General features: G+C 46.4%; 1 protein-coding gene across 3 annotated transcripts; it reads right to left on the reverse strand.

Moving 5' to 3' along the window:
• Positions 1-9976: 9976 nt before the first annotated feature.
• Positions 9977-13457, reverse strand: LOC127313173 (BEL1-like homeodomain protein 2). Of its 3 annotated transcripts, XM_051343726.2 has the most exons (6): positions 12888-13457; positions 11527-12207; positions 11053-11430; positions 10599-10969; positions 10431-10491; positions 9977-10297 (listed from the first exon to the last, which is right to left on the reverse strand). In XM_051343726.2, the coding sequence occupies exons 2-6, from the start codon at positions 12148-12150 to the stop codon at positions 10169-10171; spliced, it is 1563 nt and encodes a 520-aa protein (XP_051199686.1). In that variant the 5' UTR covers positions 12151-12207; positions 12888-13457; the 3' UTR covers positions 9977-10168. The 3 variants fall into 3 exon arrangements, with proteins under 3 accessions (XP_051199686.1, XP_051199685.1, XP_051199684.1); XM_051343725.2 differs by having other exon boundaries at positions 11053-12207; positions 12893-13456; XM_051343724.2 differs by having other exon boundaries at positions 11053-12207; positions 12888-13456.
• Positions 13458-14674: the final 1217 nt, after the last annotated feature.

Below are 14674 nucleotides of genomic sequence, written 5' to 3' on the forward strand. Positions count from 1 at the left end.
AATGCCGGAGTTAACAAGCTCCACAATTTGTTCATATTTAAGTAACCTTATAGTGTAAGATAGATCAATAGACTAAACCAAGTACTAACATAGCATGCACACTGTCACCTTCATGCATATGTAGGAGGGATAGATCACATCAATATTATCATAGCAATAGTTAACTTCGCAATCTACAAGAGATCATGATCATAGCATAAACCAAGTACTAACACGGTGCACACAGTGTCACCTTTACACACGTGCAGGAGGAATAGAACTACTTTAATAACTTTGCTAGAGTAGCACATAGATAAATTGTGATACAAACTCATATGAATCTCAATCATGTAAAGCAGCTCATGAGATCATTTTATTGAGGTACATGGGAGAGATGAACCACATAGCTACCGGTACAGCCCCGAGCCTCGATGGAGAACTACTCCCTCCTCATGGGAGCAGCAGCGGTGATGAAGATGGCGGTGGAGATGGCAGCGGTGTCGATGGAGAAGCCTTCCGGGGGCACTTCCCCGTCCCGGCGGCGTGCCGGAACAGAGACTCCTGTCCCCCAGATCTTGGCTTCGCGATGGCGGCGGCTCTGGAAGGTTTCTGTGGGTTTCGTCGATCGTATCAGGGTTTTCGATCCAGGGGCTTTATATAGGCGAAGAGGCGGCGCAGGAGGGCTTCTGGGGGGCCCACACCATAGGGCGGCGCGGCCCCCCCTCTGGCCGCGCCAGGGTGTGGTGTGGGGCCCCCAGGGCTCCCCTCTGGCGGCTCTCGGGTGTTCTGGATGCTTCCGGTGAAAATAGGAACCTGGGCGTTGATTTCGTCCGATTCCGAGAATATTTCGTTACTAGGATTTCTGAAATCAAAAACAGCAGAAAACAGGAACTGGCACTTCGGCATCTTGTTAATAGGTTAGTTCCAGAAAATGCATGAATATGACATAAAGTGTGCATAAAACATGTAGATAACATCAATAATGTGGCATGGAACATAAGAAATTATCGATACGTCGGAGACGTATCAGCATCCCCAAGCTTAGTTCTGCTCGTCCCGAGCAGGTAAAACGATAACAAAGATAATTTCTGGAGTGACATGCCATCATAAACTTGATCATACTATTTGTAAAGCATATGTAATGAATGCAGCAATCAAAACAATGGTAATGACATGAGTAAACAACTGAATCATAAAGCAAAGACTTTTCATGAGTAGTACTTCAAGACAAGCATCAATAAGTCGTGCATAAAAGTTAACTCATAAAGCAATAATTCAAAGTAAAGGCATTGAAGCAACACAATGGAAGATTAAGTTTCAGCGGTTGCTTTCAACTTGTAACATGTATATCTCATGGATAATTGTCAACATAGAGTAATATAACAAATGCAATATGCAAGTATGTAGGAATCAATGCACAGTTCACACAAGTGTTTGCTTCTTGGGATGGAGAGAAATAGGTGAACTGACTCAACATAAAAGTAAAAGAATGGTCCTTCAAAGAGGAAAGCATCGATTGCTATATTTGTGCTAGAGCTTTTATTTTGAAAACATAAAGAGAGCATAAAAATAAAGTTTTGAGAGGTGTATGTTGTTGTCAACGAATGGTAGCGGGTACTCTAACCCCCTTGCCAGACAAACCTTCAAAGAGCGGCTCCCATTTTATTTTATTTTGGGTGGCACTCCTTCCAACCTTTCTTTCACAAACCATGGCTAACCGAATCCTCGGGTGCCTGCCAACAATCTCATACCATGAAGGAGTGCCTTTTTATTTTAGTTTTATTATGATGACACTCCTCCCAACCTTTGCTTACACAAGCCATGGCTAACCGAATCCTTCGGGTGCCGTCCAACAATCACATACCATGGAGGAGTGTCTATTTTTGTTAATTAATTTGGGACTGAGAATCCCATTGCCAGCTCTTTTTGCAAAATTATTGGATAAGCGGATGAAGCCACTAGTCCATTGGTGAAAGTTGCCCAACAAGATTGAAAGATAAACACCACATACTTCCTCGTGAGCTATAAAACATTGACACAAATCAGAGGTGATAAATTTTGAATTGTTTAAAGGTAGCACTCAAGCAATTTACTTTGGAATGGCAGGAAATACCATGTAGTAGGTAGGTATGGTGGACACAAATGGCATAGTGTTGTTTGGCTCAAGGATTTTGGATGCATGAGAAGTATTCCCTCTCGATACATGGTTTAGGCTAGCAAGGTTGTTTGAAGCAAACACAAGCACGAACTAGTACAGCAAAACTCACATAAAAGATATATTACAAGTATTATAAGACTATACATCGTCTTCCTTGTTGTTCAAAACTCCTCACTAGAAAATATCTAGACTCTAGAGAAACCACTCATGCAAACCAAATTTTAACAAGCTCTATGTATTTCTTCATTAATGGGTGCAAAGCATATGATGCAAGAGCTTAATCATGAGCACAACAATTGCCAAGTATCACATTACCCAAGACATTAATAGCAATTACTACATGTATCATTTTCCAATTCCAACCATATAACAAATTAACGAAGAAGAAACTTCGCCATGAATACTAAAAGCTAAGAACACATGTGTTCATATGCAACAGCGGAGCGTGTCTCTCTCCCACACAAGCATGATGTAATCCAATTTATTCAAACATAAACAAAAATAAGAAACATACAGACGCTCCAAGCAAAGCACATAAGATGTGACCGAATAAAAATATAGTTTCAAGAGAAGGAACCTGATAATTTGTCGATGAAGAAGGGGATGCCTTGGGCATCCCCAAGCTTAGACGCTTGAGTCTTCTTGATATATGCAGGGGTGAACCACCGGGGCATCCCCAAGCTTAGAGCTTTCACTCTTCTTGATCATAGTATATCATCCTCCTCTCTTGACCCTTGAAAACTTCCTTCACACCAAACTTCTCATAAACTTCATTAGAGGGGTTAGTACATAATCAAAAACTCACATGTTCAGAGGTGACACAATCATTCTTAACACTTCTGGACATTTCTCAAAGCTACTGGAAGGTAATGGAACAAAGAAATCCACCCAACACAGCGAAAGAAGCAATGCGAAATAAAAGGCAGAATCTGTCAAAACAGAACAGTCCGTAAATACGAATTTCTAATAAATACTTCCGTTGCTCAGATCAGAAAACTCAAAACTAATGAAAGTTGCGTACATATCTGAGGAACACGCACGTAAATTGGCATATTTTTCTGATTTTTCTACAGAGAAAACAGCCCAGATTCGTGACAGATAGAAATCTGTTTCTGCGCAGAAATCCAAATCTAGTATCAACCTTCGATTAGAGGCTTCACTTGGCACAACAAAACACAAAACTAAGATAAGGAGAGGTTGCTACAGTAGTAAACAACTTCCAAGACACAAATATAAAACAAAGTACTGTAGCAAAATAACACATGGGTTATCTTCCAAGAAGTTCTTTCTTTATAGCCATTAAGATGGGCTCAGCGGTTTTAATGATGCACTCGCAAGAAATAATATTTGAAGCAAAAGAGAGCATCAAGAGGCAAATTCAAAACACATTTAAGTCTAACATGCTTCCTATGCATAGGAATCTTGTAAATAAACAAGTTCATGAAGAGCAAAGTAACAAGCATAGGAAGATAAAACAAGTGTAGCTTCAAAAATTTCAGCACATAGAGAGGCATTTTAGTAACATGAAAATTTCTACAACCATATTTTTCTCTCTCATAATAACTTTCAGTAGCATCATGAGCAAACTCAACAATATAACCATCACATAAAGCATTCTTATCATGAGTCTCATGCATAAAATTATTACTCTCCACATAAGCATAATCAATTTTATTAGTAATAGTGGGAGCAAATTCAACAAAGTAGCTATCATCAAATATAGGAGGCATATTGTAATCATAATCAAATTTATCCTCCATAACAGGTGGCAACAAAAGACTACTATCATTATAATCATCATAAATAGGAGGCAAAGTATCATCAAAGAAAATTTTCTCCTCAATGCTTGGGGGACTAAAAAGATCATGCTCATCAAAACCAGCTTCCCCAAGCTTAGAATTTTCCATATCATTAGCAACAATGGTATTCAAAGTGTTCATACTAACATGTTACATGGGTTTTTTAATTTTCGGATCAAACCATCCATGTCTTAAATCAGGAAATAGAGTAAAAAGCTCATTGTTGTCCATTATGCCTTACTAGTGTAAACAAGAAACAAAAAGTTGAAATTGTAGGATCTAAAGGAAATAGCTTTGAGTACTTACAATGCGTCGGAAAATAGCTTGGTAGCCGAGGTCCGGAGTGTGAGTACCTTTTACCTTTCCTCCCCGGCAACGGCGCCAGAAAATACTTGATGCTGTCCAGGACTGGCGCGTGGTTGACGAGGGAGGAAATTCCTGTTGTGTAGCTTTCTGGTCCCCAGCAACGGCGCCAGAAAATAGCTTGATGTCTACGTTCCCCCTCATTTCCTGTAGACAGTGTTGGGCCTCCAAGAGCAAAGGTTTGTAGAACAGCAGCAAGTTTTCCCTTAAGTGGATCACCCAAGGTTTATCGAACTCAGGGAGGAAGAGGTCAAAGATATCCCTCTCATGCAACCCTGCAACCACAAAGCAAGAAGTCTCTTGTGTCCCCAACACACCTAATAGGTGCACTAGTTCGGCGAAGAGATAGTGAAATACAGGTGGTATGAATATATATGAGCAGTAGCAACGGTGCGAGAAAATAGCTTCTTTGGCGTGTAGTTGATGGTGGTAGTATTGCAGCAGTAGTAACACAGTAAAACAGTAAACAAGCAGTAGTAACGCAGCAGTATTAGGAACAAGGCCTAGGGATTACACTTTCACTAGTGGACACTCTCAACATTGATCACATAACAGAACAGATAAATGCATACTCTACACTTTTGTTGGATGATGAACGCATTGCGTAGGATTACACGAACCCTCAATGCCGGAGTTAACAAGCTCCACAATTTGTTCATATTTAAGTAACCTTATAGTGTAAGATAGATCAATAGACTAAACCAAGTACTAACATAGCATGCACACTGTCACCTTCATGCATATGTAGGAGGGATAGATCACATCAATATTATCATAGCAATAGTTAACTTCGCAATCTACAAGAGATCATGATCATAGCATAAACCAAGTACTAACACGGTGCACACACTGTCACCTTTACACACGTGCAGGAGGAATAGAACTACTTTAATAACTTTGCTAGAGTAGCACATAGATAAATTGTGATACAAACTCATATGAATCTCAATCATGTAAAGCAGCTCATGAGATCATTTTATTGAGGTACATGGGAGAGATGAATGATGTCTACGTTCCCCCTCCTTTCCTGTAGACAGTGTTGGGCCTCCAAGAGCAGAGGTTTGTAGAACAGCAGCAAGTTTTCCCTTAAGTGGATCACCCAAGGTTTATCGAACTCAGGGAGGAAGAGGTCAAAGATATCCCTCTCATGCAACCCTGCAACCACAAAGCAAGAAGTCTCTTGTGTCCCCAACACACCAAATAGGTGCACTAGTTCGGCGAAGAGATAGTGAAATACAGGTGGTATGAATATATATGAGCAGTAGCAACGGTGCCAGAAAATAGCTTGATGGTGTGTAGTTGATGGTGGTGGTATTGCAGCAGTAGTAACGCAAGAAACAAGAAACAAGCAGCGGTGATAGCAGTATTTAGGAACAAGGCCTAGGGATTACACTTTCACTAGTGGACACTCTCAACATTGATCACATAACAGAATAGATAAATGCATACTCTACACTTTTGTTGGATGATGAACGCATTGCGTAGGATTACACGAACCCTCAATGCCGGAGTTAACAAGCTCCACAATTTGTTCATATTTAGTAACCTTATAGTGTAAGATAGATCAACATAACCAGATAGATCACATCAAAACCATCATAATGATAATTAACTCCATAATCTACAAGAGATCATGATCATAGCCTACGACAAGAACCACACGGTGCACACACTAGTCACCTTTACACACGTGCAGGAGGAATAGAACTACTTTAATAACATCACTAGAGTAGCACATAGATGAATTGTGATACAAAACTCATATGAATCTCAATCATGTAAAGCAGCTCATGAGATCATTGTATTGAAGTACATGGAGAGAGATTAACCACATAGCTACCGGTACAGCCCCGAGCCTCGATGGAGAACTACTCCCTCCTCATGGGAGTAGCAGCGGTGATGAAGATGGCGGTGGAGATGGCAGCGGTGTCGATGGAGAAGCCTTCCGGGGGCACTTCCCCGTCCCGGCAGGGTGCCGGAACAGAGTTCTGTCCCCCGAATTGGAGTTTCGCGATGGTGGCGGCGCCCCTGGAGTCTTTCTGGAGTTTCGTCAATTGGTCCTGTGTTTTTAGGTCGAAAGGGGTTATATAGGCGAAGAGGCGGCGCAGGAGGGCTGACAGGGTGGCCTCACCCTAGGCCGGCGCAGCCAGACCCTGGCCCGCGCGGCCCTATGGTGTGGGGCCCCCCTGGCTCCTCTCCGACTCTTCTTCGGTGTTCTGGAGCCTTCCGGGAAAAATAGGAGGTTTGGCGTTGATTTCGTCCAATTCCGAGAATATTGCCCGAACAGCCTTTCTGGAACCAAAAACAGCAGAAAACAGCAACTGGCCTTTCGGCATCTCGTCAATAGGTTAGTTCCGGAAAACGCATAATAATGACATAAAGTGTGAACAAAACATGTCGGTATTGTCATAAAACAAGCATGGAACATCGGAAATTATAGATACGTTGGAGACGTATCAATGAACCACATAGCTACCGGTACAGCCCCGAGCCTCGATGGAGAACTACTCCCTCCTCATGGGAGCAGCAGCGGTGATGAAGATGGCGGTGGAGATGGCAGCGGTGTCGATGGAGAAGCCTTCCGGGGGCACTTCCCCGTCCCGGCGGCGTGCCGGAACAGAGACTCCTGTCCCCCAGATCTTGGCTTCGCGATGGCGGCGGCTCTGGAAGGTTTCTGTGGGTTTCGTCGATCGTATCAGGGTTTTTGATCCAGGGGCTTTATATAGGCGAAGAGGCGGCGCAGGAGGGCTTCTGGGGGGCCCACACCATAGGGCGGCGCGGCCCCCCCTCTGGCCGCGCCAGGGTGTGGTGTGGGGCCCCCAGGGCTCCCCTCTGGCGGCTCTCGGGTGTTCTGGATGCTTCCGGTGAAAATAGGAACCTGGGCGTTGATTTCGTCCGATTCCGAGAATATTTCGTTACTAGGATTTCTGAAACCAAAAACAGCAGAAAACAGGAACTGGCACTTCGGCATCTTGTTAATAGGTTAGTTCCAGAAAATGCACGAATATGACATAAAGTGTGCATAAAACATGTAGATAACATCAATAATGTGGCATGGAACATAAGAAATTATCGATACGTCGGAGACGTATCACCTATAAGAAGCCCCCTGACCTAAATCTTCGATACGAATAAGCCACGGTACGAGAAACCTTCCAGAGCCGCCGCCATCGCGAAGCCAAGATCTAGGGGACAGGAGTCTCTGTTCCGGCACGTCGCCGTGACGGGGAAGTGCCCCCGGAAGGCATCTCCATCGACACCACCGCCATCTTCATCACCGCTGCTGTCTCCCATGAGGAGGGAGTAGTTCTCCATCGAGGCTAAGGGCTGTACCGGTAGCTATGTGGTTAATCTCTCTCCTATGTACTTCAATACAATGATCTCATGAGCTGTCTTACATGATTGAGATTCATATGAGCTTTGTATCACTATTCATCTATGTGCTACTCTAGTGATGATATTAAAGTACTCTATTCCTCCTTCATGATGTAATGGTGACAGTGTGTGCATCATGTAGTACTTGGCGTAGTTTATGATTGTGATCTCTTGTAGATTATGAAGTTAACTATTACTTTGATGGTATTGATGTGATCTATTCCTCCTTTCATAGTGTGATGGTGACAGTGTGCATGCTATGTTAGTACTTGGTATAATTGTGTTGATCTATCATGCACTCTAAGGTTATTTAAATATGAATATCGAATGTTGTGGAGCTTGTTAACTCCGGCATTGAGGTGCTCTTGTAGTCCTACACAATTAATGGTGTTCATCATCCAACAATAGAGTGTAGAGTGGTTTTATTATGTGATCAATGTTGAGAGTGTCCACTAGTGAAAGTATGATCCCTAGGCATTGTTCCCAAATACTGCAATCATCGCTTGTTTACCGTTCTACTGCATCTGTACTTCCTGCAATATTACCACCATCAACCACACGCCAGTTGTAGCAGCAAGCTATTTTCTGGTGTCGTTACTACTGCTCATATTCATTCATACCACTTGTATTTCACTATCTCTTCGCCGAACTAGTGCACCTATACATCTGACAAGTGTATTAGGTGTGTTGGGGACACAAGAGACTTCTTGTATCGTGATTGCAGGGTTGCTTGAGAGGGATATCTTTGACCTCTTCCTCCCTGAGTTCGATAAACCTTGGGTGATCCACTTAAGGGAAAATTTGCTGCTGTTCTACAAACCTCTGCTCTTGGAGGCCCAACACTGTCTACAGGAAAATAAGCGTGAGTAGACATCAATACCCCTTGGCGCAGACGGACCCTGACCATTTTCGTATCCGCGGGAACACACGAACGGACGTGTGCAGCCATTTTAGGCGTCCAAAATACATCGGGCCTTTGAATATGCACTTAGCGACGCAATGTTGGATGTTTGGTAGCATCTAGGTAACGGTTGCAGTCATCTCTTCTGTCTATTGTTGTCCTCACCATACTATCACACACAAATAGGCTAGTAGTTAATCAGTTCATCCTAATAGTACGACGGCTCATAAACGTACTCCATACCTACGAATGATCACAGTGTGCAGCTATTATGAATGGCAGTTTATTATCACAATACGGCGGTAACCAAAGGGAGAGTTCATCAATGGGGAATCAACGGGGAGCTTGTTCTTCTTCTCCTCCTCCTCCTCCTCCTCCTCCTCCTTCTCCTCATATGGTGGTGTTACCTTTGTCATGTCACATTGCATTTTCCCACTACAGCCTCTTGTTCTTCTAGGATTTATTGTCACCTATCTCCATGCCATGGCTGGTATGAACTTCATCAGGCGCAATAGTTTCTAGGAAGTAGTCATCTACGCCCCAAACTAAGATCCCATTGTGAATAATGCATCAAGAAAGAATGCTGACATGTTGACCACACAACGCAGGAGGAGGTGGTGGTGGCGAGGCGACGGGAGCAGCCACATGTGGACCAAGAGATCCGGGAGATGGAGGAGGCGGTCAGTGCGATGGCTGAGGCGTTTGAGGTCATGGGACATGACCAAACCTGCTATGACGCCGACATGGAAACGACCCTGCAGGCATAAAGGGTGCACTGGGATGGCACTCTAGAGCAGGGCAGGCGCGACACATGGAGGAGTCGCGTCATCGCATCCGCGATGTTGCCCTCACGGTCACGGAGCGGACCTTGCGCCGCCGAGAGGCAAGTATGGCATGCCGCCATGCTCAGGGTGAGTGCAAGATTTACCCCTCTCTTGGCTGAGCTCCGATAGTGCCGGACCATTATGCAAGCCGACGGCGCCAGACCATTAGGGCACACCGACGACCACTAGGCAGCGTCACTACGAGTAGCCTCAACCACGGTAGGCCATGCGACGGCAAGTAGATACTGCCAGCATAGGTTAGTTTATCTGATTATTTAACCATTTGTGCAAAGATGATTATTTTGGCCAAAAATATATAACTAGTTATTATCTTGTGTCAATGACTGGGTGTGTGTGTGTGGGGGGAGGGGGGGGGGGGGCTCAGAAAGGGTCGGGGCGGAGAGCAAAACAGTCCGATGCGCATCCACGCCGAAGCATTGTTTCCTTAAATTTAGGCCGCAAATGTGTCGACATGAACAGATCAGTTAGTTTGGTTGGAGCCGTTGGGTTTACCCATTTTCTATAGACACAAATGGACACTTTCGGTCTGTCTAGATCTTGCAGCCTCGAGATGCCCTTACAGAACAAAATATTTCTAATTACTTGCAACTTGGCTGGAAAATTTACAATGTTCCATAGATAATGGTCAGATGAACAGTAGCCAGAGACATGCTCATGGGTTGCAACGATTGAAACTTTCTATACAATAGACAATGCTTATACAGAAGCTCTCAGCCTAGTTTCAACCCTAGCCGGCCATTTCTAAGTTCTAACTAACGACATCTTTGGTCAGATGCTCGATCTTGCTGCCTTCCGAGCTCTTCTTGAGCTCCTCGTACATCTCCTCGATCATCGGCTTCCAGAGGCGCACGCGCGCGTTTATGAACCAGTTGGAGACCTAGCAAAATTTCAGCAGCTCAGAAACATTCATAAATTTTGATCGAAAAAGAAACATTCACAACTCACGATGTGGGATTCTTGTTCCAAGTTAATAACAGAAATCCATGGTGAAAAGCCCTGAGAGACTGTACCTGGCTCCTGCTCAGGCCGCTCCTCGCTGCCAGCATGTCCTTCTCGTTGTCTTTTGGGTACCTGAAAACGAGGCATTAGATTGTGCTTTCTCGTAAAGTTTTCAGTTGTAAACAGAGATGTCACGCACTCATGTTCAGCAAAGAAAAATGTTGGCATCTGAAACTTACGGGCGGAGGAAGTTCTCGAACATCCAGGCTTTGAGGACAGCGACGGACTTCTCCGGCAGGCCGCGCTGGGGCCGCCACGACTGCTGGTCGCCGCGCCGGAGCTGGTGCAGCGCCCAGTGCTTCTGGATGAAGGCTGACTCCCAGCTCCGCTCCTTCTCGGCCAGCGACGACGACGACGACGGCTCCCCGCGGCCGGACACCATGATCAGGCCCGTGATCCGCTTCCTGAGCCTCCGGTACATTGCGGAGACCGCGCGCTGCGCGAACGGCGGCGCGGCGATGACGCCGCCGCCTGGATGCGCCACCATACTGCTGAACTTGGTCGCCGTGGTCTGGATGTCATCGAAGCACCGGTTGCACCTTTGATCCATCTGCACCCATCATGCTCTGCCATCAGATTTTACTGAAGAAGTTACAGTGCGAACTGCATGCCAGAAGAAATTCAGGAGCTCACCAGCTGTAATATTTCCAGGAGATCGTTCCTCAGCCTCTGGGCCTCCGTCCACCTCCCGCCGTCCGCGGTGTCCTGCCGGTGCTCGTCGGAGGTGAGCATGAGCTGGTTGGAGCTTACCGAGGACGGCGTCCTCGCCGAGCAGCTCGACGAGAGCAACAGGCTCGCCTCGCTGCCAATGCCACTGACTGAATCGTCAGCCATATTCTCGGGCACATCTTTCAGAAGGCAGCTGGCGAACCCATTCAGCAACTCCTGGACAATGTGCGCGTATCCCGACCGCGGCAGCACTTGCGAGAAGTGCGCTGGCCTCGAGTGTAGCTGTGGGTACACGTGCCGCAGCTCGTCGCCGCCGGCACCGACATCGCCGTAAGGAGGAAGCTGGAACAGGCCGGTGCCAGGGTGAGCCCTCGCGGTCTGAGGCTGCTGATAGCCAAAGCCTTCGCTGTTCACGTGGGACAGGCCGGAGCAGCTCACCTCCGAGGACAGGTCCGGCAGGCTCGCCATGGTCACCGAGGAAGACTGGGCTCGTAGCCCAAGAGAGAGGCCGCTCGCCGGCGGGTCCCGAAAGCCGGTGCCGGCGGAGAACGCCGTCAGGTAATAAGGGTCGTGGATGGACGCAGCGCTTGGGCCGGCATAGGGCCTGCTGCAGAGTGGCTCTCCGGTAATCAGCTTGGCCATCTTTGACGGCTGGGCAATGGTGACATCTGACGGGCCGTACTGGAACAAGTCCGGCAAGCCCGCAACGCCCGGAGGGAGCATGGAGTGCACGGTGCTGCATCTCTCGCCAGGGACGACGGCGTAGGCGTCGTCGTTCATCTCCTCCGTCGACATGCTCGCGTGGTGGCTGTCCTGCGAGGGAGCTGCGGCAGCCCAGACCAGCTGGTTCGCCGGCGAAGTGATCATCGCGTTATTCGCCGTGTAATGCGCCGCTACGTCTGCTGCTCCGCCGCCTCCGGCTGGATCACCGGAGCCGAAGCTCAGATCGTGCGCCATGCTCGGGTAGAAGAACGGTGCCTCGGAACTGATCATGCCGCTGCCGAAGAAACAAGTGTTCATGGCCTCCAATCCCAGCTGCTGATAAGATGGATTACTGGACATCTTCGGTGGTAGCTTGGAAGTCGCCAAAGGCCAAATCTTGCGCTAATTTAAAAAGACCTGAAACAAAGCAGTAGCGGAATATAGTATGAGCCGAATAATTGGTTACTGACATTAACGCTGCTCAGGGCACAGTTAGCAGATTGTTCCTCCTACAAAGTAGAAAAATGCAAGGTAATCTACTGTGCACATTGTAGCACAAATGCACACTAAATTGCACAAAAGCCAATCCCATTTCATAGATGAGGCGAGCACATAATAGGAGGAAAAAGTTAACCTATTTTGTGGCAAGTTAAAAAAAAATCACCTATCTGCTAGCCAATGCACAAAAATACAGTCATCTAAAGCATAGCTGATCTAAAAAAAGAGTCACCTAAAGCATGCAGTAAAGTAGGGTGTTCGTTCTGAATTTTTGAAAGGGGGCTGAACAAGAAAAGCGCCAGAATAATTGGGTAAAGGCTAGGGGCATTTCAGTTACAGTAGCCACTCTCATAAGAAATTGTGCTTATCCTCCTGCTCATTCCACATTCCCTTGAGCTCCCTTTCTCATGTCCTAGGCTCCTAGCAAATACTAGCACATGAGAATCAACAGTACCAAGCACTAGAGATCTTCCACTCCAACAAAGAAACAGCAATCGAAAGAGTAAGAAAACAAGAAGCGAAGCTATCTTGGCAAAACAAAGTGGACACAGCTCACGAAGCTTTCCAAAGATAGAGGAGCTAGGAATCAGTAGCCAAACCTTACAAAATCATGGAGAAAGCGCCGACGACGGCGACGGCCTAGCTATGAGCAGCCAAACCAACCACTCTTAGCTAGTCGCCTGGAGAGATTGGAACCCGAAAGTAAGGAGCTAGCGAGGGCGACGGCCTATGAGCTGCCAGCAACAAGCTTTTCAATGGAAGAGGCAATCAACAGGGAGAAGGAGAAGCTGGAATTAGGACATGCAACCTAAAATGGCAAGGAGACCATTTCCTAATAGAACGCCTACAATGCGAACGAATGGGGCTGTGGATTGAGACGACGACCTTGAGGCGATCTCTCCCTTTTACTAGTAGTACTCTCGAAGCAGGGAGCAGTTGGAGGAGGTCAGGGAGGGGTTTTATCATGCTCAGGAACAAGCACGAGGGAGGAAGACGATCGACGCCCACTTGGATCGGATGATGGAAAACAAGCAGGCCCCTCGGGTGATCTTGGCACTGATCAGGAGAGATCTCAGGGCCTCCTCTCTCTCTCTATCCTCGCAAGCCACCAAGAATCAGGCCGGGTCCTACCCCCAGGAGGGGGCAGTGGCGTTTAATGCATACCAAAAACTGAAAGTGGCCATCGCCCATACGTAGCAAAGCTAAAAAGGACGGACAGGGCATGGGGGCCAGGCACAGGCCACACAGGGTCCTTTCTCTGGATCATGGAGGGAAGGGTGTAGAAGAATAGTATTTGGAACATGTGGAGAGCTTTTAGCCTGTTTATTTATGGGGTTTATCACCTCATGATTGTTGTTCCAATTCCCCTGCAGGACAAACTATGAACCATTTGATTAAGGGGCGTGACCCGTTTCGAACACGAAATGTCTTTGTTTTAGTTTGTTGGGTCATGCCGCGGACAGATATATGGCTGTGCCGTCCCTTGGTATGCTTGGGCCGAGGTAGACCCAACGGCGTGACACAAATTTTATTTCCTATTTTAGAGATAGAAACATAACATACATTTTTCGATAAAAAGTACTCCCTCCGGTCTCTTTTAATTGACTCGGATTTAGTACAACTTTGTGCTAAATTTGAGTCAATTAAAAAAGACCGAAGGGAGTATATATTAATATCAGAGATACCAATTACACCCAACCTCTGCAACAACGCACTACCCTAGTGATATTACGGATGCACACAGCCAAAAAAGAAAGAAGAGACCAAAAAAGAAAATCCCCGCTACCGTGATCTAATCCTTTAAACAACAGCACTAACACCACTATGACAGCACCAGAAGTTCAGCTTCTCCAAAAGCGACGCCTCCAAGAAGGTAACAGTGCACCAGCGCTGTCGTCGTCCGATCATAGATATTTGGTTTTCACCCTGAAGAAAATCCTCACTCTCAAAACAATGCTTTCAACAAGGACATTGCCAGACACAACAAATTAAGGCTAGACCTTGGATTTTCACCTTGAAATATAATATTTTGAACTTCTCCTGTGTAGTCGCCCCCACTCGCATGCCGCTGCTCCAAAGATACCGATCACGAAGCCAACTCCTCCTCGCCACCCAGACTCGAGTCACCATTGCAAGACCACAGATCTCGACTTCCATGTCATTCTCCGCCAGCACCACGGAACGAAACGTGCTCCATGATAATAACCGCCAGCTGAGCTTCGTAACACTCCCTCTGTAACCAAACGGCCAGAGTAAAAACATGGGTACGCTCGACCGAATTCCACTTGATCTGACAACCTCCAGGCTTGAATCACCCAATGGAGCGTCAGCGGAGCCTTCCAGAACATGACTCGTCCGCCAGATCGATGAGGACAGGCACCAGCTG

Source organism: Lolium perenne, chromosome 7, assembly GCF_019359855.2.
Source record: "Lolium perenne isolate Kyuss_39 chromosome 7, Kyuss_2.0, whole genome shotgun sequence".
Classification (NCBI taxonomy): domain Eukaryota; kingdom Viridiplantae; phylum Streptophyta; class Magnoliopsida; order Poales; family Poaceae; genus Lolium; species Lolium perenne.

Bases quoted from the DNA above. Each gene is read 5' to 3' on its own strand.
- LOC127313173 (XM_051343725.2), bottom strand. From the start codon at position 12,150: ATGTCCAGTAATCCATCTTATCAGCAGCTGGGATTGGAGGCCATGAAC. The intron at 10,970-11,052 runs GTGAGCTCCTGA...TGATGGGTGCAG, and splicing joins TCCTGGAAATATTACAGCTG to ATGGATCAAAGGTGCAACCG. The intron at 10,492-10,598 runs GTAAGTTTCAGA...CCTCGTTTTCAG, and splicing joins TTCGAGAACTTCCTCCGCCC to GTACCCAAAAGACAACGAGA.